Here is a 24112-nt window from a genome sequence, read left to right as displayed (position 1 = left end):
CAAACAGGAATGGACCACTCCTTCTTAGGGTTCGAATCAAAACTAAGTTGGACTCATCTAAAGGATGAGCTTATAATCAAGCATATGTTATCCTCCTCAAGCTTGTAAAAAATAAAGAGGTACTTGCCAGAAATGGTGGGGGAAAAGAGAGAAAAATGAGCCCATTTGTTATCTTTTGTCTCAGAAGAAGCCTTATTACCACTCTTGAACACGACACTTTCATTCACCTGGGTTGGGAAATCCTTTGCCTCACAGTTGATCAAACCACATTGAAAGTCTTTAGCCGGGTATTAACTTTGGGTCAAATGTCACCAAGCCATCTGTCGTGTCATTATGTGTTCAAGAGGTCTCTGCAATAAACATTCATCTGCAAAATACTTATCATCCATTTTGACCATCCCTGAGTTAGTCCTTACAGCGATATTTCTTCAACTTGATCTATGATTTCGTGTTGTGGGCTTGCCTGCAACGGGTCGCTTTCTATCGACATCAACACATTATCTAGAAAGATGACCTAGGAATCGTCAGTACCTTGAAGTCTGCATGCATCAATGGCAGGTTTCTCGCCTTTGACGTCAGTTTACATCATTGACTTTCGATCGAAGGATTCCGGGAAATGTTCAACATCAATTCATTCATTCACATCTCATGGATTGTACTGGGTACTTTGAGAACCATTGACATCACTGGTGGTCTCTCTCACGCTTGTTAACAGTTTACATCATTGACTGGTAATCAAGTGGTTTCTACCATGTTCGACATCAACTCATTTATTCGCATGGATAGAATCGTACCTATTCGGGAAGTAGAAAACAAGACCCTGGATCTAGTTTCCACCATCCAGGCTGCGAGGAGTTTTGTATTCATTGTACAGTAGACTAATCATAAACAGATGGCTGCGTCCATACTGTGTCTACAAAAGTCTATGATTATGATGTACTACAGAATCATTCCTGTATCAGAGCAGTAGATAGTCAATTAGTTAAAGTTTTCAATCTGAGTATGGGAATGCCTACCTCAGCGATGATATGATCATATATATGTATTTTGTGTTGAATACTTGCAGGTTCTGACTGGGCTCTCCACAAGATAATCCTTGAAATGATAAAGTACTTCACCCTTCCTAGATGATATGAAACCCTAATCTACTACAGGCTTCGCACTTTAGGGGGCAATCTGTTACACTAAAATTTGTCACCATGACTATTTGCAGTTAGTATGGCTCCATCAACTGTCATACTATCCTCCTTGGCAAGCCTCATACCTCTGCTCTCCATGTCAAACTTCAAGAAAGAGAGAAAGTCATTAAAAATCTATATATCTCTGGGTACGCAGATTCTCTTAGCCTTACCTACGTGTACGCACTCCAAGTTCACAATACATGCGTACTTGTACGCTCTGTATGTAAAGCAATGGGTGTGTACTCCTGTAAAGGTCAAAAGGCGCAAGTTTCACTCCAAAAAAGTTACTTGTGGTCATTTCTAGAGCCTTCTAGAAGCTTGTTTGACGTGTATGGAGCACCTCCAAATGGTTCATGTATCCCTACCAAAGAGGAACTTATCCCATCAAGAGGGGAGCTATCCCATCCAAAGAGGGGCTTATCCCATTGATGGTGGACCTGAATAACTTCCTCTAGAGCACTATAAATACAGGCATTGGGCCAAAGGGAGGGAGGTTGAAAGCTGAACATTCCTAAGGGTAGATGCTGCTGGAATTAGGACTCCCTTGTAAAGCTTGAGAGGAGAGATTCCCATCCTCTCCTAGCCTTATTTGAGAGTGGGTGAGCTGATCAAAGTAAAGGAAAACTCTTGTTGGACCCTAGGAGGGACTTGCACAACACCAAGGCTCAGGTTGTAATGGTTCCTTTTGTTACCTTTTAATGCAAATGAACTTATTTTTCTCAACAGATTGTTATTCATGGTTTGTTTCATATACTCCTTGGTCTATATGATAGATATGTATTGTTTTATGAGTTTATCAGGTGCTATTTAATCTTTTGGCTTGTTAATGAATGCAGGTTTCGAAGAGAAGGAGGAGCTCATCCGGATCGGCGAGGCTGGACTACTACAAAGCGTTGGACTAGAGGTATGTTAAAGATCCCCTGATTACTTGTATTTGCAATGCATGTTTAGAGAAAGGTAGCTTTAATTGTCTTGTTTGTCACTAGAAAGCTTTTGCTTCTAGGGAGGTCGGTTGTGTCCGCACTAACGACTCTTTCCGCATGACAAAGCGTATACACGCGGGTTCACCATATACCAAGCCGCGTATACGTACACACGCATGTTTACAAAAGAAAAGGTGCGTACATGTTGGGAATCTAAGTTTTGGTCCATGGTATTTTGGTATTAGTCCATGGTATTTGGTTCGAAGTGTTGACCCCAGGTATTGGGTCCAAGGTATTGGTTCTATGTAGTTTTGGACCATGGTATTGAGATAAGCCTAAACCTATGTAAGGAGAAGATCATTAGGCCAAGAGGAGGAAGTGCAAGTGATGAATATCTGATGAAGTGTGAGATCTAGTATGTTGGTTATGGGTTTGTGATGCTTTGCTTGATCTGAACCAAGGAGGCACCTATGTGGTTGATAAAGGTTGATGGACCGGGATCATGAAGATTAAAATGCATTATCATTATATGGTGTGATAATGAATAGATATGAATACTGACGCATGTCTTATCCTTTATATCTTATGTTCTGGGTATGTCTGAAGTTGAAAATTGCAGCGAAGGTATAAGTAATTATTTTCAGATCTGTATGCGGGTTCTCATCGGTGAAAAGGCATATACACGCTGGTTTGACACAGTCAAGTAGTGTATACATTATGAGATTGATTTTTCAGGTTATTGTTGGTTCTAGTGATTGTTGCAGATTTCTGGGCTCTGGTCTGTGTTCTGGTGACTATGTCTTGATGACAGGGTTTCAGTGATTCAGTTTTTGGGTGATTCAGAGTTAATGATTGTATTGCAGTGGTGATTTTTTTGTATTTATGGAACCAATCTGAAAATTAACAAAACGTGGTCCCTGGAAGAAAAGAGAAGGTTGTATCCTTCTATAGGTCAGCACCTACATACTAGTACATCAGCTAGTACAAGAGCTAAAGGGGTTGTAGCTCCCTTCTAGGAGAAGCTAGAGAATGAGAGAAGGTTGTAGCCTTCTATAGGTAGAAGCCTGCGTAGTGGTATAAGGTTGCACCAGTATAGAAATATTGTAAAAAGAAGTTTCTTATTAAAAGAAGATAGAGACGAATTGCAACAGGTGGTTTTCACCCACATTGGGTTTCCACCTTATATCATGGTGTTCATGTGTGCTTCTTATGTGTGATGATCTGTTCTATTTTACTACACCTGTTTACGGTTCATATGGTTAATAATGTTCTGATGCACTCATTGAAGATCAACTAACTGAATCATAAGTTTACTGGATATACGCTAGTTGCATTAAACACAGCTGCGTAAACACGCAGGTATCCTTAACTGAAGTAGTATATATGAATTTGATAATGGAAATGAAAAGATTATTGTTTTGCTAATACTAATTCACCCCCCCCCCCCCCTTAGTATTATTTCCAACATACTTCCATTCAGAAAAATTAGTATATCATTCACAAAGAGTAGATGAATGAGCCGACAGTCGTCGATGATCTTGATGCCTTGAAGTTTTCCATTCCTGTACTCCACCATTATATTCCAGCTGAGACCTTCCATGATAAGTAGGAAGAGAAGGGGAGAAAGTGGGCAGCCTTGTCTAAGACCCCTTTCCAAGATAAAAAAACGGGGAAGCACTGCCATTGACCAGTACACTATAAGATATGTTAGAGATACAGCTCATGATCCATTTAATGAAATTAAAGGGGAACCCTAGATGAGTTAGAAGCATTCTGATATATAGCCAATTTACTCGGTCAAAAGCTTTAGATAAGTCCACTTTAAGGATCATGCCTTTCCTTTTCCTGGTATGGAGCGAGTGTAATACTTCCTGGGCAGTACCAACAACTTCATGAATTTGTCTATCTTGTAGGAAGGCAAATTTCTCTGGAGAGATGTGCTTGGAAAGAACGGGTCTCATCCGATTAGCAATGATTTTGGCAACAATCTTGTATAGGCAGTTGCAAAGAGAGATAGGGTGATACTCATCAAAAGAGGAGGGGTTGTCGGCCTTAGGGATAAGGGCAATAAAGGTCGAAGTGATGGAAGGCTCAAATCTACCATTGGTTCTAGAGTCCTCAATAACATGTAGCAGATTTGTACCCAGGACATCAAAGAAGGCCAAGTAGAACTCAATGGTCCAGCCATCTGGTCCAGGACTTTTGTCCTTCTTGAACCACTTCAATGTGGCCTCCAGTTCATCCAAGGTGACCTCCTTGGATAGATCCTCTTCCTCTTCTTGTTCCACGAACCGTGGGAAGTTCTGGGCCACCCTAATAATATCAGCAAGATTTGCATCTCGAGGGGCCCTGAAAGCTCTCTTGAAGTGAGAAGATGCAAGAGAGGCTAACTGTGGAAAATTATTTGCAGTAGATCCATCTTCATTCGGGAGCTGCCAAATAGTATTAATAGCCTTTCTGCCATTTGCAAACTTATGGTAGAATTTTTTGTTAGCATCCCCTTCTTATAGCCATATCACCCTACTCCTTAGCCGCCAGACTTCCTCACGGGCTTTAAGAATGTTATCTCTTGCGGAATATAGGGATGTTATCCTGTCCTTATGTTCAGTAGAGGTGAAAAGGCCCCCCTGATCATTTTCGAAAAGCAACAAATCATTTTCGATCTGTCTCAAAGATAGGTCGTCCTGTGTCCTCTTATGGTGTGCCCATTGCTTGGACAGTTGCTTCAGTGATGAAAGGTTGCGCAGGAATCCCTTAGTATAATTGCCCTCGACACCCAGAGGATTGGCTTTCCAGTAGTCAGAGACCATGCTGATATAGGAGGCTTATTTTAGCCAAGCTGAACAGAACTTGAAAGGTCCATTGGGCTTTGCTCTACCTCCATCAATTTCCATATAGATGGGAAGGTGATCAAAGATCCCTCCTAATCTAACCCATTGTCTAAGATGGAGTCCCGAGTCTAGTAATCTTTCTTTGACATGGAAGCAATCCAATCTGCGAGCCAGGCTATCCTCCCTAGTCTTATTATTCTACCAAGTAGCTTGGATCTTGGCCGAGGGAATGTCAATCAGCTGGTGAGAATCCAGAGTGGAAGAAAAATAATCCGAGAGTATATCTCTCTGGGCATGGTGGCCCCAGGACTCCGAGTGTCCAATAGAAAAATTAAGGTCACCACCCAGAATCAGGTGGTCAGCTGAGAAAGAATCCGACCCAAGGAGGTTATCCCAAAATTCCGGTCGGTTGTGGCATGGCCCGTAGATATTAAAAATTCTAAAATTCATGCCAAGGTCTGCTGAAAATATGTTTGCTCCAATATGTCCAGCCCCACCCCAACAATTGATCAATTTAATTGACCGAGCATTAAATCCGAAGGATATACCTCCAGACTCTGCATAGCATCAAGACCAGTGAACTTCCACCCTGGGAGCATGTTCTCCAAGAGTCTAGAGATGTCAGCAATGGGGCCAAGAGTCCTTGTGGGAAAATGATATCAAGATGGTCAAATTGAACTAACTGACAAAGTGCCAGTTTTTTCTCAAGCCTAGCAAGCCCACGAAAATTGTAGGAGATAATCTTCATGGAGGGGGTTTCAAGTGGGTGTCTCTAGCTCTAAGTACCCCAAGGATAGTGGACTGCTTACCAGTAGAAATTTCATCGCCCGCTTGAGATTGTGCTCTAGAGAAGGAAGAGGGGCGGCCATAGTGGTTCTTCTATGGGGTGGGGGGGCGGGGAGATAAAATCCAGACCAATGAAATCCATAGCAAGTTTCTTGGCCTTCGAACGGGTTTGATACCCCATCGAAACAAGGATGATGGTGGATTAAGGAGGAGGGCAAGGGGGAGAGGTCGGCAGAGGGCGGGGGGTGGGGGCGATGATGGGGAGGATGGGAGAGAAATCACAAGAGACCTGAGCAGGGGGAGCGGGTGTAACTGACCCATGACCCAAACTTATTGAGAATCCCAAAGATAAAAAATTATTAACAATAGTGCAACAAAGTGAGGAAGATGAAAGAGGCGTGCTCATACCCGAGTCGAAGGAGTCACTAGAGGGAGATCGGGCAGGATCTGATGACAGAGGAGGAGGTCTAAGTGGAGGTCTTCCCCACTTCTTCTGAGAGGGTTTTACAGGAGGAGCAGTCAATGCTGGAGCAGCCAAGTGAGGTTCAGACCTTCTGACAGGCGAAAGGTTTTACCGAGGCAATTCCTCCGAGGGTTATGGCTATTCCACTTGGTCAAAACCTTCACTGTTAATTGGATCATGCCTTTCATCTTTCCTGGCTTCATTAAGGGGGGAATCTTTGAAAACATGCCTGACTTTGTGACATCTCCGACACCAGAATGGGATGCCTTCATAATCCAGGATCTGTCGTCTAGTAATATTCCTCCACTGAATATTAATGTGCTCCAAAACATTGTCTGAAAGGTCCATATGGACAAGGATCCGAGCATATGCCGTATGCCCCGTAGACAGGAAAGAGGCATCATAAGTAAGGTAATCTCCAAGAGCATTCCCTATCCTCCTGAAGATGTCCTCCATCCAAAAATGGAATGGGAGCCCTGGGAGGCGAACCCAAATAGGTCCAGCATCCACTCATTCTAGTTCTGGATCGAATAATGGAGTCCACCTCCTAAGCAATACAGGGGCTTGGTCGATGTGCCAAACTATCGAAAGGACCCAGTTTGTGTGTGCAAAGCAATTGAAATGCATCGCAAACCAGCCTTTTACAAAAGTCTATACTCTGAGGGGGTTGTTGAGATGATGTCCGCAAACCTCCATGGTCCATTTTTGTAGGCGTTCCACACTGTATTGCCTACCTCTGACCCGACCCACCAGAACACGCTCCGACGACTCCATTGAATATAGTAATGGGGTATCCTCAGAGAATTTCCAAAAGACTTCACAATGCTTGAGCTTGAAGCTCCGCTTCCTCTGAGCCCCTTGTCTAAGCCCGAAGGTCGCCGCAGTCGGTAGGACCGAAGCCTGTTGGGCCAGAGAAGATGAAACCCTAGTAAGGTCTAATGGAAAGGATGCAAAAAACCCTAGAAAGGAGCTGATGCCAGTGAAATTTTCTTGTAAGGGGGCCATCGGGGTAAGAAAAGTGGAACAAGAGGAGGTCAGTGAGGCCAGGGTCGAAGGGGGATCAGGCAAGGGTTTGCTGGAGCCAGATGAGGAGGGGAGCGAAGCTGTGGCCGCACCAAGGGGTAGTCCAATAGGGGTATTCTGAAGCCCAGTAAAAGCCAAGGAACAAGGAGGATTAGGTTGTGAAACAAGCTTCGGATCGACGGGGGTGTCTTCGGGCAGCGAGACAGACTTAAACCGAGGGCTAGAAATGCGAGGGAGTGCACCAATTTCCTCGATGAGCTCATTTTCAAATGAGAAAAAACCTTTGAGGGTGGTTCTGGCTTTTGTCCAAATGGGCTCTCCTTCTGACGGGTCAGCTAAATAGTCTAGGTTAGCCTCCATAATAGTCACTTCCTGTAGTTGACAGTTGCCTGCAGAAACAAAGGGATGAATGGTGAAGAGATGAAACGGCGAAGGGTAAACCGTCGAGTAAAATGTGCCACTGGAAACAACTGTGGAAAGGAAAAAACATGGGAAGGGAAAAGCAGGGAAAGGGGTAGGAAGGCAGTCAATCATATGCAGCGAAGGTTAGGGAAACTATTACGGGGGCAGGCGTTGAGAAAGGTCTGCTAGACTAGTGCGCCACGATGTAAACCTGATCAGAAACCCTAGTTCCATCGCTACCCTTCTAGACTTGCTCCCAAATCCCACCAGTTGACTATATATATATATATATATATATATATATATATATATATATATATATATATATATATATATATATATATATATATATATATATATATATAATAATAATAAAATGGTATAAACATGAAAACCAACATTGTTGGCATGTTTATACAAAAAATTTAGAATGAAAACAAAGTACTCTTGGCAACCTAGATTTTCTTTTTAAACCTTGTTATAATCCCATTTTCTTTGTAACCCTCTTTTTCTTTTCAAAATAAGCAGCTACAGAATTATTGAGAATCTGCAACTTTAAAAGAAAATTGTAGCAGATACTAACATGGACCAACTGGGACAATTGAAGATCTTGGAATAAGAAAATAATCAAGCTTGAAATTGAAGGCATCCAAGGACAATATAAAAATTTCAATAAAAGAATTAGAATCATAAATCCAAAGGTATGTAAATATTATATTAAATAATAAAGGTAAGAAACATTAGATTATGAAATAAAATAGATGTTTCTATCACCATTGAAGCAATCATTACTATTCCAAATTCAGATTTAACTATAAATACTATGTCCTATCAACAAATTTAGTCGTAATCCCATTCATCATTCATCATTGCGCATATACTCCACTCCATAAACCTTGATAATTTTTCCCTCATTCATACTTTGTTTTCCCGAAATCCTTTTCACTCATTTCCATTGACAATTTCACTCCCATCCATAGTTAGTTTTCCAAAGCCATTTTTTCTCCATAACCTTGTCAAAAGAAGTAATTACAGATTGAGACTTCACCAACATGGGGGTTATTGTGAGGACAGAACCGGATGGGAAGAAATTCACGGAGGGTTATCCACAAGTTAGACAGATGTTACAACAAGTACAATGGTTGGAATTTGTAGAAAAAATTAATGGCTATGACAAAGAAGTAACAAAGTCCTTTGCCTGAGCATTTGATGGAGTTGAGGCAGAAATTGGAGATGTGAAAATAGTAGTGACAAAATATTTCATGGCAGAAGTAATTGGGCTACCTAGGGTTGGTGAAATATGGTTCAAAAATAGAGGAATTGAAGGAAATGAATGGAGGACATTTCTCAAAAACCCAGGTATGGACACTTCAGTCTTTAAGAAAGGCATCCCAAGTACAACTCTTAAAAGAAAATGGAGAAATTTATTATTGATTATTCAAAAATTTTTACTTATGAAGGTAGATTCAACAATATGTTTTTCTATCATATACGTTTGATGATGCATTTCCTTGAGGGTAATGAAATTAGTTTTCCTTCTTTCTTACTCAATATTCTAAAGAAAATGATCAGTAATACTAAGAGAAAAATACAGTGTATTGAAAATACCATGTATCGTCACGGACTGATAAAAACGTTGATTGAAGCCCACCTCAAAAGTATTGGAGATGATTGAGAATGTTTTTCTAGTCAGAAACCACTTTAAAGAGGCAAAAAAAGAAGAACCCATCAACAAAATAAAGAGAAGTAGAACAAAGTTATCTCTAAACCCTAAATATGACCTACCTCTACAACAAGAGCAGTCCTCAGAAGATGAAACTCCCCTTGCTGATGTATTAGAAAATTTTAAAAAGAAGAATATTAGAAGAAGAAAAACCAGTGATAAGGAAGAAAGAATATCTAGAAGAAAAACAAAGGAAATAGAGTAAGCAAAGACAGAACAAAAAAAAGTTCAAAAACAAATTCCTCTCACTAAAACATCATCCATTGTCAGGAGGAGTGCAAGACTCAACAAAACAACGAAGGAATAATCTCAACAATCCATATAGTTTTTCAATCTGGAGGAAGAATAAGGGATAAAGGCTCCATCACCAATTATTTTATCACCAATTCCATCACCTATAGGTCTATCACTAGTTTCATCACTAATGGCTAATACAGTAAGAAGAACACCTAAAATTGACCCAGTCCAATAGGAGATATATGATTATATATAATCTTTAGATAAAAGAGCTACAAAAAAGGCCACTACATCCTCTTCAAATACAAAAAAAGAAATCCATTCTAATAGTCCACAAGAACCTCCAATTATAAATTCTCTCAAACATGAAATTTATGAATTGGAGACACTAAACAAGCAGTTAAAATAGGAACATGAAACAATGAAAGTAAAAAATGAAATATAGAGGACCAAGAATGACAATATTCTCTTACATCTTTCTCTATGGTATGATAAGAATAAGAAGCTAAAATAAAAGAACAAATCCCTTAAGAGAAAATTCATAGGTCTAAAGCATAAGATTCTGATGAATAAACCAAGGATGGCAATCACTAAGGAGAAGGAAAAGAAGACAAATATGGATGTTTTAGCTCAAGTATCTGAAGGAGTTCAGTAACAGGAAGGGTTCATCAGTTTTGAAATTTTTGCATGAGAACATGAAATGACCTCCATGTGGGGCAATGTTGAGCCTCACAATTGCTTCTTTTTGAACCCTTTTTCACTCTATCTATTTTTTACCTTCATAAACACACATTGGGCATCAAATCACAAGAATGATGACATAACAGGTATACAATAGTCTTGTATTTCATAAATTGATAATGTTCTTTATTATTTAGTTTAATATTTACTTCAGCTACCGAATTGTAATGATTTTGTAGCCAATATATGATTCTGTAGCCAAGGCTATGGTTTGACAGGTTCCAAGGTGCCAGCTAGGAAGCGAAATATATGGGTAGGTGGAAATTGATGCACTCAACAATTTCCTCCTACTCTCATGAACCAGATCGATGGAAGTAGGTCTTGGTGATGCGGTCAAAGATGAAGTCAACCTCTGTAGTCGGCAACAGGTGAGCGAGAATGAGATTTATGCCTCATGATTTGCTTTGATAATAGAAAATCATGAGCGAATTATGTTACAATATCTTTTCAAGTTAATTATAGTTTCTGTTGATAGGGATTAGGCGTATAGCTCTGAAAAATTTATTGCTATGAGCTCTTGTTGACACCTAATCATAGGGATTGGATGAAAAACTGTAATTAATGTAAATAAATAATAGAAAAGATGGAGAGTCACCAGGAGATGAACTGAACAATCACTCCCTGTTGTATATAATAATGAACAACCTGAATGAATAACATGATTTTATTTGAGGAGTTACCTCCTAGTCTGACATGGTATCAGAGCCAGTGCCATTTTTGGCTTCCCTCTTTAATTTGTAACTCCTATTCTGCCTATTATGTCTATGTTTTGAATCCTATACATACCGACATCTCTCTCACTATTATTTTGTTGATTTTGGCTTGCCTAGCAGCTCTGACTACCTCCCATCCAAGAATACAGTCGTGGTACAGTAGTGGTATAACGCTTCAAAATCAAGCTGGTAGTTTTGGGTAATGGTAAACGCTATTGTGGTGAACATCGCTATGGTGAACGTCGTTATGGTATGTCCCTGTGGTATATCACTCTACTCATTGAGCACCGCTCCTAAAAGCACTATACCCTGTAGCTTTCTTATACTCCTTATCACTGCAATAGTCGACTCCTCACTCGTCGATCCCATACATAGTCCACTCCCATACCTTTAATCGTTGATCACTGTGGTTAATTGGTTGATACACTGTTGGTATCCCTCCATACATATACCACTGCAGAGTTATCATCCTCCATGCTTTAACATTGGCTTGTATAGCCCCCATCCACACACCCATTGGTGCCATTGCCAGATATATACAGCACCTCCTCTCTGGTCTGAGGACTTTGAAACGGTTTCATTCGCTGTGTTAAAATCCTACCACGCTCACTCCATTCTCCGTGTTAAAATCCTACCACGTTGTGCTGCTCCTCGGACTTTGATATACAGCCCCTCCTTCCACGTTGCTTTGCTCCTCCCACATTGTCGCTGCTCCACATATATCTGCCATAGGGTATCCTCTCCCTCTTAAATCTCAACATCAGTCCCACCACTCGCAGTGCCTCCATATAACTCATACACCGCTCCCTGTCCATACAAATTCACTCCTCCATATAAATAAATCCGATTTTTTTAACATATCATATTGTAATTGTTTTACCACCAGAAGTACAATATTTTTTTTAATTGGCAGCAGAAGTATTTTTACAGCACTCAGATTTTACAATGCATTCAATTATATCTATTATGGGAGTAGTTCTCAATGGAAAGGAGAATTATCCCGAATGGTCGTGGAAAATCCAACACACTCTCATTTTTAATGAGCTATGGAAAGGAGCGTGTGTTGGAGAAGGAGATAAAGCACGAGTCCAACCTAGCTCAGACAATGAGCTCGCCATTTGGGAAAATAAGAACAACAAAGCCTATGCATTGATTGCAGCATCAGTAAGTGAAGAGGTGAGTCAACACATTTTTCCATTTTCAAATGCATTCGAAGCCTTACAAAAGCTGAAAGAACTCTATGACTCACACTCTACACTTGAAGTTGTTCAACTCATGATTAAACTCTTCACCCTTGAATTAAAAAATAATGATCCTCTTGCTCTTGCATCCAAAATAAAATCTATAATGCATGATATTAAAGTCACTAAGGTTGAATTGGATATTCCTCTGATCGCTTTTCTCAAGGCACTTTATCTTACTTACTCCTATTATCTTGAGTCATTGCAAGCAAATGGAAATCTCAAAGATATTACTATTGACTCTCTTGTGAAAAAATTTGCGAAAATAGAGAAATATTTTGGAAAGAAGACAAACCCTGAATCTTCTGAAGAGGCTCTGTGCCTTGCTCATAGAGAAAAGAATCTTGCCCAAGATTCTTCCAAAGGAAGAGGTGGTCGAAGAGGAAGAGGAAGATATTTCAGAGGCAGGGGGGGCAAACACTCTCAAGGAGAAAAGTCAAATTTGCACTGCATACGCTGCAAAAGAGATGGATCACATGATGCATCCACATGCAAGCTACCTTGGGACAGAATTGAGCAGGAAAGAAACCAACCCAAAGGTAAAAATAATGACAAAGACAAAGGTAAAGCACCTGAATCCGCTCACTATGTTGTGGTACACTGTAATATTGGAGTAAATGAAGACTTATTTATTGCTTCACTTGCTTCTTGGAAAAATGATTGGCTGCTTGATTCAGGAGCAACTTGCCACATGACTTTTAGAAAACATTTTTTTGAAGAATTTACTGACAATGTTGATGGAACAGTATACTTTGCAGACAAATCAAAATTCAAGCCATCAGGGCTTGGCGCAATCAGGCTTAAATTGCCTGGTCTTCCTGACATTATTCTGCATCATGTTCTATATCTCCCATAGCTAAGGAGAAACTTGTTGTCCTTGGTCCACATCTGCTAGCAAGGACACTCCATTCATATGTTTGATGGCAAGCTTGAGGTGAGAAAAGCATCAGAACACTCACTTTCATGATGGAGATAGAAGAAGAAAGGATTCTCAAGCTACAGGGTACCTTTGCTTGTGTACAAAATTTCTCATACAATTCTCATTATGAAGAAGGTACATTTCCATCAAGTTTATTATGGCATGCTAGATTTTGACACTTGAACTATGACAGCCTTCACTTGTTGAAGAAAAATGGTGTTACTGGGTTGCCTACAATTCCTAGGAAACTTAAGCAATGTGATGCTTGCATTCTAGGAAAGCATAGCAAACAGTCTTTTCATGATTCACATTTAAGAGCACATAGAAAAATTGAACTCATTCATTCAGATTTATGTGGTCCAATGCATGTTCCTTCTACAAATGGAAATAAATATATGATGACATTTATTGATGACTACACCAGAATGTGTTGGGTTTATTTATTGAAGAACAAATTTGATGCTTTTCAAACATTCAAGAACTTTTGTACATGGATTGAAAATGATGCACAAACTCATATTGGCTCTATTCACACTAATAATGGAAAAGAATAAACTTCAAATGAATTTGAAAACTATCTTCGCCAACATGGGATCAAACATCAAACAACTGTGCCTTATAATCCCCAACAGAATGAAGTAGCTGAAAGAATGAATAGGACAATCTTAAATATGGTATGCTCCATGATGTTTTTCAAAAATGTAAAATTGATGTTTTGGGCTGATGCAGTTTTATGTGTTGTATATGTAAAGAATAGATGTCCATCTAATGCTATTAGAAACAAGACTCCTTATGAAATGTGGTATGGGCACATTCCTTTGGTAAAGCATCTTATGGTCTTTGATTCCACATGTTATGCCTTGATACAAAGGTACATAGAAACAAACTTGGTCCAAGAAGTCGTAAGTGTATCTTCCTAGGGTATTCAAACACCTCCAAAGCATACCATCTCTATGATGAACTCAATAAAAAGTTTGTTCTATCTAGAGATGTAATCTTTCTTGAATCATCCAAAACTGACAATGTTGTTGAGTGGCAACTTGATCGCTTGGATAGATTCTCAAATGCAAAATCATTTCAAGAATTTGATAATCAGTTTCCACATCTTGAAGGGGGGATTCCTATACTAGATCAACATGTGGAATCTTCTTCTGAATTACTCTCTCCCTCGCATGAAACTCCAACAACGGATGATACTTTGAGTGATGTGATTGATAGAATTGGGAGACTCAATCTTGATTCAATCCCAACTCAATCAATGGAGCAGCCTGGACCATCTGAGAAAGGTACCCCAAAGTGGCTGACAAAGACACTTGAAAGTGTTCATCCTGATGAGGTTGGAAAGACAGGAACTAGAAATTCAAACCATCAAAATGGAGGTGATGGAGATGACTCCGATTCACCTATTGATATGGATGTTTCTTATGATTGTGAATTAAATTTGTCTACAGATTTTGAACTAACTTCCTTCAAAGAAGCTGCTTCTCATGATGAATGGAAATAAGTGATGCAAAAGGAGTATGATTCCCTGATAAAGAATGGCACTTGGAAGCTGGTTGATCCTCCATTGTGAACCAAACCAATTGGCTACAAGTGGATCTACAAGAACAAGTATAAAGCTGATGGCTCACTCGACAAGCACAAATCCAGGCTTGTGGCAAAAGGTTTTACACAGAAGGAATGGGTCGATTATGAGGAGACTTTTGCCCCCACAGCAAAATGGGTTACCATCCGGACACTCTTTGCCCTAGCAACTCAGAACGGTTGGAAAGTCCATAAAATGGATGTAAAAACTACTTTCTTGAATGGAGATCTAAAAGAGAATGTTTTTTATGTCTCAACCTGAAGGATTTGCTGTGAAAGGACATGAACATAAAGTATACAAACTTGTGAAATCCTTGTATGGACTCAAACAAGCACTCCGAGCCTGGTATGAAAAACTAACTGAGCATCTTCTGAAACTCAATTTCAAACATTATGATCTTGATGATGCAACTTTGTTTGTAAAGAAGGTTGGAAAAATAGTTGTATATCTTGCGGTATATGTAGATGATCTTTTGATGACAAGGAACAATGAAACCTACATTAATCCATAAAGAAGGAATTGAGGAAAGGTTTTGAAATGACTGATTTGGGCTATGTTCATTACTATCTTGGTATTGAAGTAACTCAACATCTGAAGTCCATATTCCTTTCTCAAAAGAAGTACATTGGAGATCTGTTGAGAAGGTTTGGCATGACTGAATGCAATCCTCTAACTACTCCAATGGAACAAAACTTAAAGCTCACATCCATTGAAGGAAAAGAATTTGAGGATGCAACAAAGTATAGACAGCTTGTAGGAAGTCTCAACTACCTAACTACTACCAGACCAGACATTTCATTTGTTGTTGGAATCCTCTCCTGGTTCATGCAAAAGCCTTGTGAGGGACATTGATCTGTTGCAAAAAGAGTTCTAAAGTACTTGAAGGGAATTCAAGACTTTGGAATCAAATATACACAGGTGGGCGACTTCAGCTTGATTGGATACTCTGATTCAGACTTTGATGGAGACAAAGAAACAGGGGTATCTACTTCAGGTTATGTTATGAGTCTTAGACCAGGAGTTGTCTCCTGAATTCCAAACAATCAGTTCCAGTAGATCCCACAACAGAGGCAGAATATGTGGAAGCAGCTGAGGCAACAAAAGAAATTGTGTGGCTCAAGAAAATTCTTGAAGATTTGCAGGTAAAACAAGTACAATCGACTCCACTCATGATTGACAATACCTCAAGAATAAAGTTGGCCAAGAACCCAAAGTTCCATGATCAAACAAAGCACATCAATACTAAATAGCATCTGATTCGACATCATGTTGAGGCCAAAACAATCCATCTCCACCATTGTTCCACTAATGAGAAAATTGCAGACATCTTCACCAAAGCGCTTGGAAGAGAAAATCTTGAAAGATTCAGAACGATGCTTGGACTCACCAACATCCATTCATATTAAGGGGGGGGGGGGGGGGGGGAATGTTGACACCTAATCATAGGGATTGGGTGAACGACTGTAATTAATGTAAATAAATAACAAAAAAGATTGAGAGTCACCAGGAGATGAACTGAACAGACACTCCATCTTGTATATAACAATGAACAACCTGAATGAATAACATGATTTGATTTGAGGAGTTACCTCCTGGTGTGACAGCTCTATAAATATGCCTCTCGATAGAAATGAAAAGGTAGTTAAGTAAGGACGTGACAGTGAGATTTAAACTCTGTTTTTAATGCTATGTTTATTAAAGAATCATTTCGCCTTCTCATGTGTGGTTAAGTGTTTGATCAATAGCGTGATTTCCTTCTTCTCGTGGAGGGCCCCCTCAAGTAGTAAATATTTATGTTTCATTTTCATTAGATAGAAATTTTCTTTACATTCTCATAACTTTCTGTTTGTTTGATTAAGTAATTGCATTCTAATTTCTTCTACATTTGAATTAAGTTTGTTCTACTAATCATTTCGTTTGTTCATAGATTCTGAATGCACATGGATAGAGTTTAGCAGCAATGACATAGTGTTACACTTTAATCAATTAGACATAATTTTATCTTTCTTATAGTCATAGGATTTATTTGCAGAATTTGATGTTAAATTTCAAGCATGTGTGATCTATAATTCAAGCAAGTGGAATGTATTTTAAGCAAGAGTTTATTTCATTTTGCTTTCATACAAGTATGATTGATGCTTATATAGATGTGTGATGGGATTCAATGGTAGTTTTTTCTTCTGCATTTGAGTGTGTGTATATAATTCTTATTTATGCAAAGCATGGAATTAATTTTCATTTACATCAAGTGTGATATTGATTTACAGAAGTGTGAGATTTTCTTTATTTCAAGGCAGAGTGTGAGATTTCTATAAGAAAAAGAGTGTGATCATCATTGTAGAGTTAATCTTATTTTCTAGAAATAACTAATTTACTCATAGAATACATGCACATTTAAATAACTCAATTTAATTTAGAATAAAAGGCTTCTATCACATACAGTGCACTTACACTTCATTAGCTTCACCCTGGTCGATAATTTATGTAAACGATTTAAGGTCAATTAAATTTTCAAACAATACCTTGAAGCCTGCATGCCTCAATGGTAAGTTTCTCTCTTTCAATGATAGGTTCTCATCATTGGCCTTCGATTGAATGATTCTATGAGTGTTCAACTTCAAAAAATTTAATCGCACTTCATAGATTGTATTGAAGTACCTTGAGAGTCATTATCATTATTGGTGGTTTCTCTCTCACCTATTAATGGTTTACATCATTGACCGGTAATCAGCTGGTTTCTACCATGTTTGACTTCAAGATATTTACTCACATGGTTAGATTCGTACATCGAGATATGGAGATCAAGATCCTAGATCTAGTTTCATCCATCCAGGCTATGTGGAGTTATTAAATATTCATGATTATAAACCTAGGTCTATTGATGGTTGCGTCCATACTGTGTGTTCTGTTGACATGGATCTTCAAATGTATTTCCATACTGATTCTTTAAGATACTTGTACTCTGAGTATGGAAATGCCTACCTTAGTGATTTTATATGAAAGTGTGATATGGTAATCCTTGATTGTTTGTTTAAGGTCTTCAACCAATTGGTCTCTAATATGAACCTTTGACATGAATGTCTCAAGTGAATCCCCTATGAAGCTTGAAGTAAAACAATACCAAGGACAAAAGGAATTTTGGGTTGCACTGCTTAAAAACCATTTTTGAGCATCTAAGAAATTTTTCTAGCCATTACATGCACATGTGAAGTTTTTACCATTTTGGCTTGCAATCGTGTTCATGCAAGTAAAAATAAAAAGAAAATTCTAGAAGCTTTGATGGAGGAATATTATCCAAATTAGAAACCTTGAAATACTACATACATGCGCATCATCCCTTGGTTCATGGGACTAATCTCCTCCTCTTAAGCATGGTATCCCTTGAGAAGAGGAACTAGAAACCTACTCCTCTTGCCTATAAACTGAACATAAGACTAGAGGAAGGAGAGAGACTTCGATTTGTAAACTTATGCTGCTGATTTTAGGTCTGAAGAGATTTTCATCAAGAGAAGGAATGAAGACCATTGGAAGAGGCTTGTGACATCAAGGAAACCATTCTATAAGCTTGTTCTCCTTTGAATTTAATACAAAGTAGTTTTTCTTTCCTAATTTACGAGATTCCTTGATCACTTGCATGGTTTATAACTTATTATTGATTCAATTATATGTCATATGTTAAGTTAGGGATTTCATTAACCTTTTATTTTATATGTGATATGATTTGATCCCTTTGAATGTTTTTGTCTATGCAGATCTCTTTTGGAGCATCATGGAGAAGTTGTGGAAATCATTTGGAAAGCCTTTAAGGCATGAGGAAAATCTAGTTGTGAAAAGCATTGAAAGGATTTACAAGCACATCGCTAATAGGTAAGTGATTATTTGCATACTACATGTTTCATGTTTATTTATAGGCTAAGGAAAGGTAGCAATTATTTTGATGTTTTTTACTAGGTTTTGTTGGAAATCTAGGGATATTGCTTTTGTCTGCAAAATAAATTTCTTTGCCTAACAAAAGCTCAAGGAAAAACTATCTACAAACTAATTGGGATTTTCCATTTCATATCTCTACTGATGCGTCAGAAACTGCAATAGGGGCATCTCTGGGTCAAAAAGAGATTCATATGACTTATGTTATTTATTTTATTAGCAAAAATATAACCCATGCATAATTGAACTACACAGTTACTGAGAAAGAAATGTTGGTAGTAGTTCATGCTGTGAATAAATTTCTTCATTACATCACAGGTTATGAAGTCTTCATCCATACAAATCATTCTTCTATCAGGTATTTGATGAATAAACCCATTACTAATGGCAAAATAACAAGGTGGTTGTTATTGATGCAAGAATTCAACATTATTGTCCTAGATAGATCTGAAAGGGAAAATCAAGTGGTAGATTTTCTATCTCGATTACATACTTCTGGTGAGATTGTTCCTGTCGTAGATAATTTTATAGATGAAAATTTATTTCAATATCAGTTATAACTCCATGATATGCTGATATAGCTAACTATTTATCAATAGTAAATTTACCTCCACAATTTATATCAAAAGAGAAAATAAAAGTGATTAAAGGAAGTGCTAGATACATATGACTTAATGGAGATATTTTCTATATTGGTTATGATCTCATTATTATATGATGTGTAAGACAAGATGAGATATTAGAAATTTTAAAAGCTTTTCATGATGAACCTTGTGGTGGACATTTTGCAGATAACAGAACAACATACAAAATACTCAATTTGGGGTATTATTGGCCATCCATTTTTAAAGATTCCAAGAAATATGTCAAAATTTGTGACAATTGTCAAAGGATGGGTAGACCAGTACCATCTGATGAAATGCCACTAAAGCCACAAGTTCTCATAAAACCATTTGAGAAATGGGCACTTGATTTCATTGGTCCTATCAATCCACCATCAAATAGAAAGAAGTATATCTTGGTATGCACTGACTATGTGACAAAGTGAGTGAAAAAAAAATCATTTCCAATAGCTACAGAAAAAACAATTGTTCACTTTATCTTTGAAGAATTTTTTGTAAGATTTGAAGTTCCTAGAGAAATTGTTACTGATCAAGGAACACAATTTACTTCTAAATTGGTGCAAGACATAGCAGAAAAATACAAGATCAAGCATCAGAAGTCTACACCTTATCATCCACAAGAAAATGGAAAAGTGGAGTCTACTAATAAAACTTTGGAAGCAATCATGACCAAGATAGTTCGAATGCATAGAAAATATTGGTTAGAAAAGCTTCATGAGAATCACTTGGAAAAATACAACAAGTTTCACTCCTTATTAGTTGGTATATGGTAAGCAAGTATTACTCCCCATTGAGTTTCAAATTCATACTTACAAGTTGGAAGCTGATTTAGGAATGGATCTAGATGAAGCACAAAAAGAAAGGGTGATGCAGTTAAATCAATTAGATGAAATGAGACAAGCAGCAATACAACATACTTTTCTGATTCAACAACAGAGAGAAACATGGCATGATAAATTCATCAAGAAGAAACAATTCAAAGTAGGTGACTGGGCCTTATTATTTGATTCAAAATTCAAAGACTTTCAAGCCAAATTTATAACTCATTAGATTGGTCCATATCAAATTGAAGAAATTTATGAGAATGGTTCAGTCAAGGTCAAGACAATTGATGAAGAAGAAGTCTCATTTTTGGTTAATGGACATAAGCTAAAGCTATATAACAAGCCTATAAACAAATAATATTTTTTTCAACAGATATTACAACAAAATGAGATGGAGGTACTAGAAAAACACAATCTTGCATCTACCTTACCTCCCTCTTGAATAAAAAAATAAAAAATACAAATACAAAAAATAATTAAAAAATATAAAAATAAAAAAGGGGTTTAGTTGTGAAAACCAAGAAACTGTCACAATATAAACCATAATTCTCATTGGAAAAACAAGCAAAATTGGCCAATCAAAATTCACAAAAAAAATCAAGTTTGTCATCTAAATAATTTCAAGTTTGTTGGCAATCAATAAAACATTTTCATTTGCAAACATGAGTTGAGGACAAGTCAATTCCTAAGTTGAGGGGTAAGGTGCACAATTTCTGAGTTTTTCCTTCTCGAAAATCCTTTTACAGTTATGCACTATCTTTTTAACAATATCTCAGTTTTAGAGGGACTTGTATGATCAAAAAAAGGGACCCGAATTTGCATCCATCAAAGACATTTCAGAGGGACTTGAAATCTTACCTTGGCAACATTTTTAGCAGAGGGACTTATAGCCTACTCCAACAGTTGTTATGCAACCAGCTCACAAAATAGAAGAAAATATAGAGCAACGACTTCAAAATCAGCCTCTTCGAGGGGGAAAATCCTTTACATTACACAAATGAACAATTATTGGATGATTTAAATGACAAGACCTCCTTTCTATATATAGGAGTCTAAGGGGTCACAATATAGTCAAAGCTGACATAAAAATAACTATGTTGCACAAATTTCCGGTACGTGGGTACTTTGGATACATGGAAACGAGTATCTTGTATGGATAGAAGCTTTTCCCAAATTTACGGGAAACACCAAGTTGGGAGCGGCAACTATAATATATTAAAATATATATATATATATATATATATATATATATATATAAGTGTAAAGATTAAATGTACATATCAAATAAAATTTTTAAATGATTCATCATTCAAGAGACAACCATAAAAAGTTAAAACAAGAACTAAAAGCCACATAAAATCATATTGATGTTCATACTAGAAAAAAACTTTAAAAGCCAAAGCCTAAAGTAGTACATAATTCAAAATTCCCAATAGCCAAAATATAGCAACAAAAATACAAAGCTTATGATCATATAGTACGATCTTCAGCATCAAGGTGATCCATATAAGCTTGAGCCTCACTGGGTATTGGATAAACACCATCATCATCGTCATCATCAAATGAAACAATTTCATCTAAAGGTATGTCAATCAATCCTGCATTTGGTAAAGGATTGTCATCATCATCATCATCAACTTGGGCAGCATCTTCAATGTTCACACCCATCATGCAGTAGGTCCTTCTAAATATTCAGGTAGCTTCATTGAAAAAAGTCAAAGACTATTATGCACATAAACAAGTTTCTCTTCTCTCTTAGAGGTAAGTCTATTCCTTTTAACATAGTGTATGAAACTATAAGTGGACCAATTCCTTTCAGCGGCTGAGAAACTAGAAACCTGAGATATCAAACGTGAAGCAAGGTTTTGGAGCTCTAGGACCTGGCCCCCATACATTCTCCACCATCCAAGGGGTTTCTTCTGAGCATAATGCTTGATGTCCCTCTTTGCATCTTGGCTGAATGAAGGAGCGCTTAATGTACCAAAATCAATAAATTTTTCCCATATCACACTTGCCTCATCAACAGTATACATCTTATTTATAGCATCAAGAAGCCCTTGTTTTACCTCTTCATCATCAATAGCAAGAATTCTATTGGTCTTTCCATATACCACTTTGGATTAAGGGTATATGTAGCCATGTGAAGGGAGGTGTTGAGTTTAAGCCATATTTTTGCTATCAAATTGTGGATTTCATGGAAAAGCTCCAAAGAAGGGTTTCTTTGGCGAATGATGTGTTTTACCTTGCCTGCCATGGTATCAATACATTCATATATTTCTCCAAGAGAAGGAGAATCTGAATCAGCATACCTGATCAACTCCACAATTGGAGTTGTGAAAGAGACAACATATCTACAATCAGCCCACCAATCCTCATTAAGAAGCATTTCTCTTATCTTCTTCACTTGAGGTGACTTAGACTCAGTCCATGCATTCCACTCTAAAGAAACAATGGTGGCTTGTAAAGATACATAGACTTCAACCATGCACTCAAGAAAAATAAAATATGTGTCATATCTTGTTTCTACAGGTTTTAAAAAATGCTTCTTTGAATACATCTTGTAAATTGCCAAGGAAGCATGGTGGTTGTAGATGAAAATTTGTGCCTCTCCCACATATGAAATGATTTTTGTAATCCACTATATTTTACCAATGTCTTTTAAGAGATTGTTAAGGGCATGTACACAACAAGGAGTCCAAAAGATATGCCTATATCGACTTTGGATCATCAATCTCGTTGCTTTACAAAAAAGTGTTGCATCTATGATAACATGTACCACATTTGAAGGACCAACCTCATCAATTGCATCCTTCAACATTTCAAACATGAAAGTAGCATCCTTATTTTTACCACTACAATCAATTTCTTTTTAAAAATAAGGCCCTTCTGGTGATGTGACAATAACATTCAACAAAGGTCTTTGTTGAATATTTGTCCAACCATCCATGACAATTGAACAACCTGAATGAACCCATGACTGTTTTAGGTCCTCCATAAGTCCATGCATTCTTGTCACCCCTCTATATAATAATGAAGTCCTCATTTTTTTGTACCCGGGGCTGCATATCCTGTCCCTGCAACTATGATTTTTCTCACCATTTCTTTATAGTATGGTGAACGAGTGGCATTAAATGAAATTCCATTCGCCATAAAAAAATCTGCTATGGCATCATCTACTTCATCCCTATTCAAAACATTGTACATCTTTTGAATGGAGTCACTTACAGTAGTCATCTTAGTGCTAGAACTTCCTTGATTAGTCTCAATTTGGTTGTGACTTTGTTCATTGATACATTGGGATGAATTTTCATATATGTCTCTCTTATTATTAGGAGATACAATGCTACTATCACATTCATTGTTTCCATTTGCTTTCATGTGAAGCTTACTCATCTCCATTCTTTGTTCAAGGTTACATGTGCAACTCTTCACTCCTAACCCAAGTATGCCCAAAAGATGATGCCATACTCTTGTATAGCTACCCTTAAAAACATGGTCACAAATTGCATTGCCATTCCTCACAGCCCCCACTATTTTTTGTCTTGTTTTGTGTTATTTTTTCATGAACTTCATTAAGGGCTTCTTGGAAATGTTGCTTGATTGCTTGTGGGTACCTATTGTTGCCTCTACATTCTCTTGTTGAACTTGTGGAGGTAGTGGGGGTCTCATCCTGTTGTTGTTGTTACCACATTCATTGCCCAACCCTCTATCCATGGTATCAATACTGAAAATTTACATTAAAATACAAAAAAAAAACATTAGAAGTGGAACAAATAAATATATTTTACAATGTACATAAATGACAAAAAAATAAAAATCACAATACTAGTATTTAATTTGCATATTCTGAGTTCTCATAAACTAATAAACTAGTCAATGATAATTTGCATACTCTAATAAACTAGTCAATTACTATTAGTGATTTCAGTCTGATGGATGTACTTTATGGATAAAGTACATGATTATCTAC

The 24112-nt window shown here is 37.6% G+C and overlaps 1 protein-coding gene across 1 annotated transcript; it reads right to left on the bottom strand.

Moving 5' to 3' along the window:
* Positions 1-21857: 21857 nt before the first annotated feature.
* LOC149148445 (uncharacterized) lies at positions 21858-23376 on the bottom strand. Its single transcript, XM_089442181.1, has 3 exons — positions 23196-23376; positions 22385-22617; positions 21858-22241 (listed from the first exon to the last, which is right to left on the bottom strand). The coding sequence occupies exons 1-3, from the start codon at positions 23374-23376 to the stop codon at positions 21858-21860; spliced, it is 798 nt and encodes a 265-aa protein (XP_089298307.1).
* Positions 23377-24112: the final 736 nt, after the last annotated feature.

This window comes from Pinus tabuliformis, chromosome 9, assembly GCF_031772625.1.
Source record: "Pinus tabuliformis cultivar Carrire ecotype Pingquan chromosome 9, CPIR1, whole genome shotgun sequence".
Classification (NCBI taxonomy): domain Eukaryota; kingdom Viridiplantae; phylum Streptophyta; class Pinopsida; order Pinales; family Pinaceae; genus Pinus; species Pinus tabuliformis.
Note: the sequence above shows the minus strand (reverse complement) of the source record. Positions and strands in the feature narration are given on the sequence as shown.

What these genes read in the sequence shown, in the direction of transcription:
- LOC149148445 (XM_089442181.1), bottom strand. Translation starts at nt 23,376, where the DNA reads ATGACTACTGTAAGTGACTCCATTCAAAAGATGTACAATGTTTTGAAT. An exon ending in GACAGGATATGCAGCCCCGG is followed by an intron (nt 22,618 to 23,195) that starts GTACAAAAAAAT and finishes GCATGGTTGAAG; the next exon opens with TCTATGTATCTTTACAAGCC. An exon ending in TTGATACCATGGCAGGCAAG is followed by an intron (nt 22,242 to 22,384) that starts GTAAAACACATC and finishes GTATATGGAAAG; the next exon opens with ACCAATAGAATTCTTGCTAT.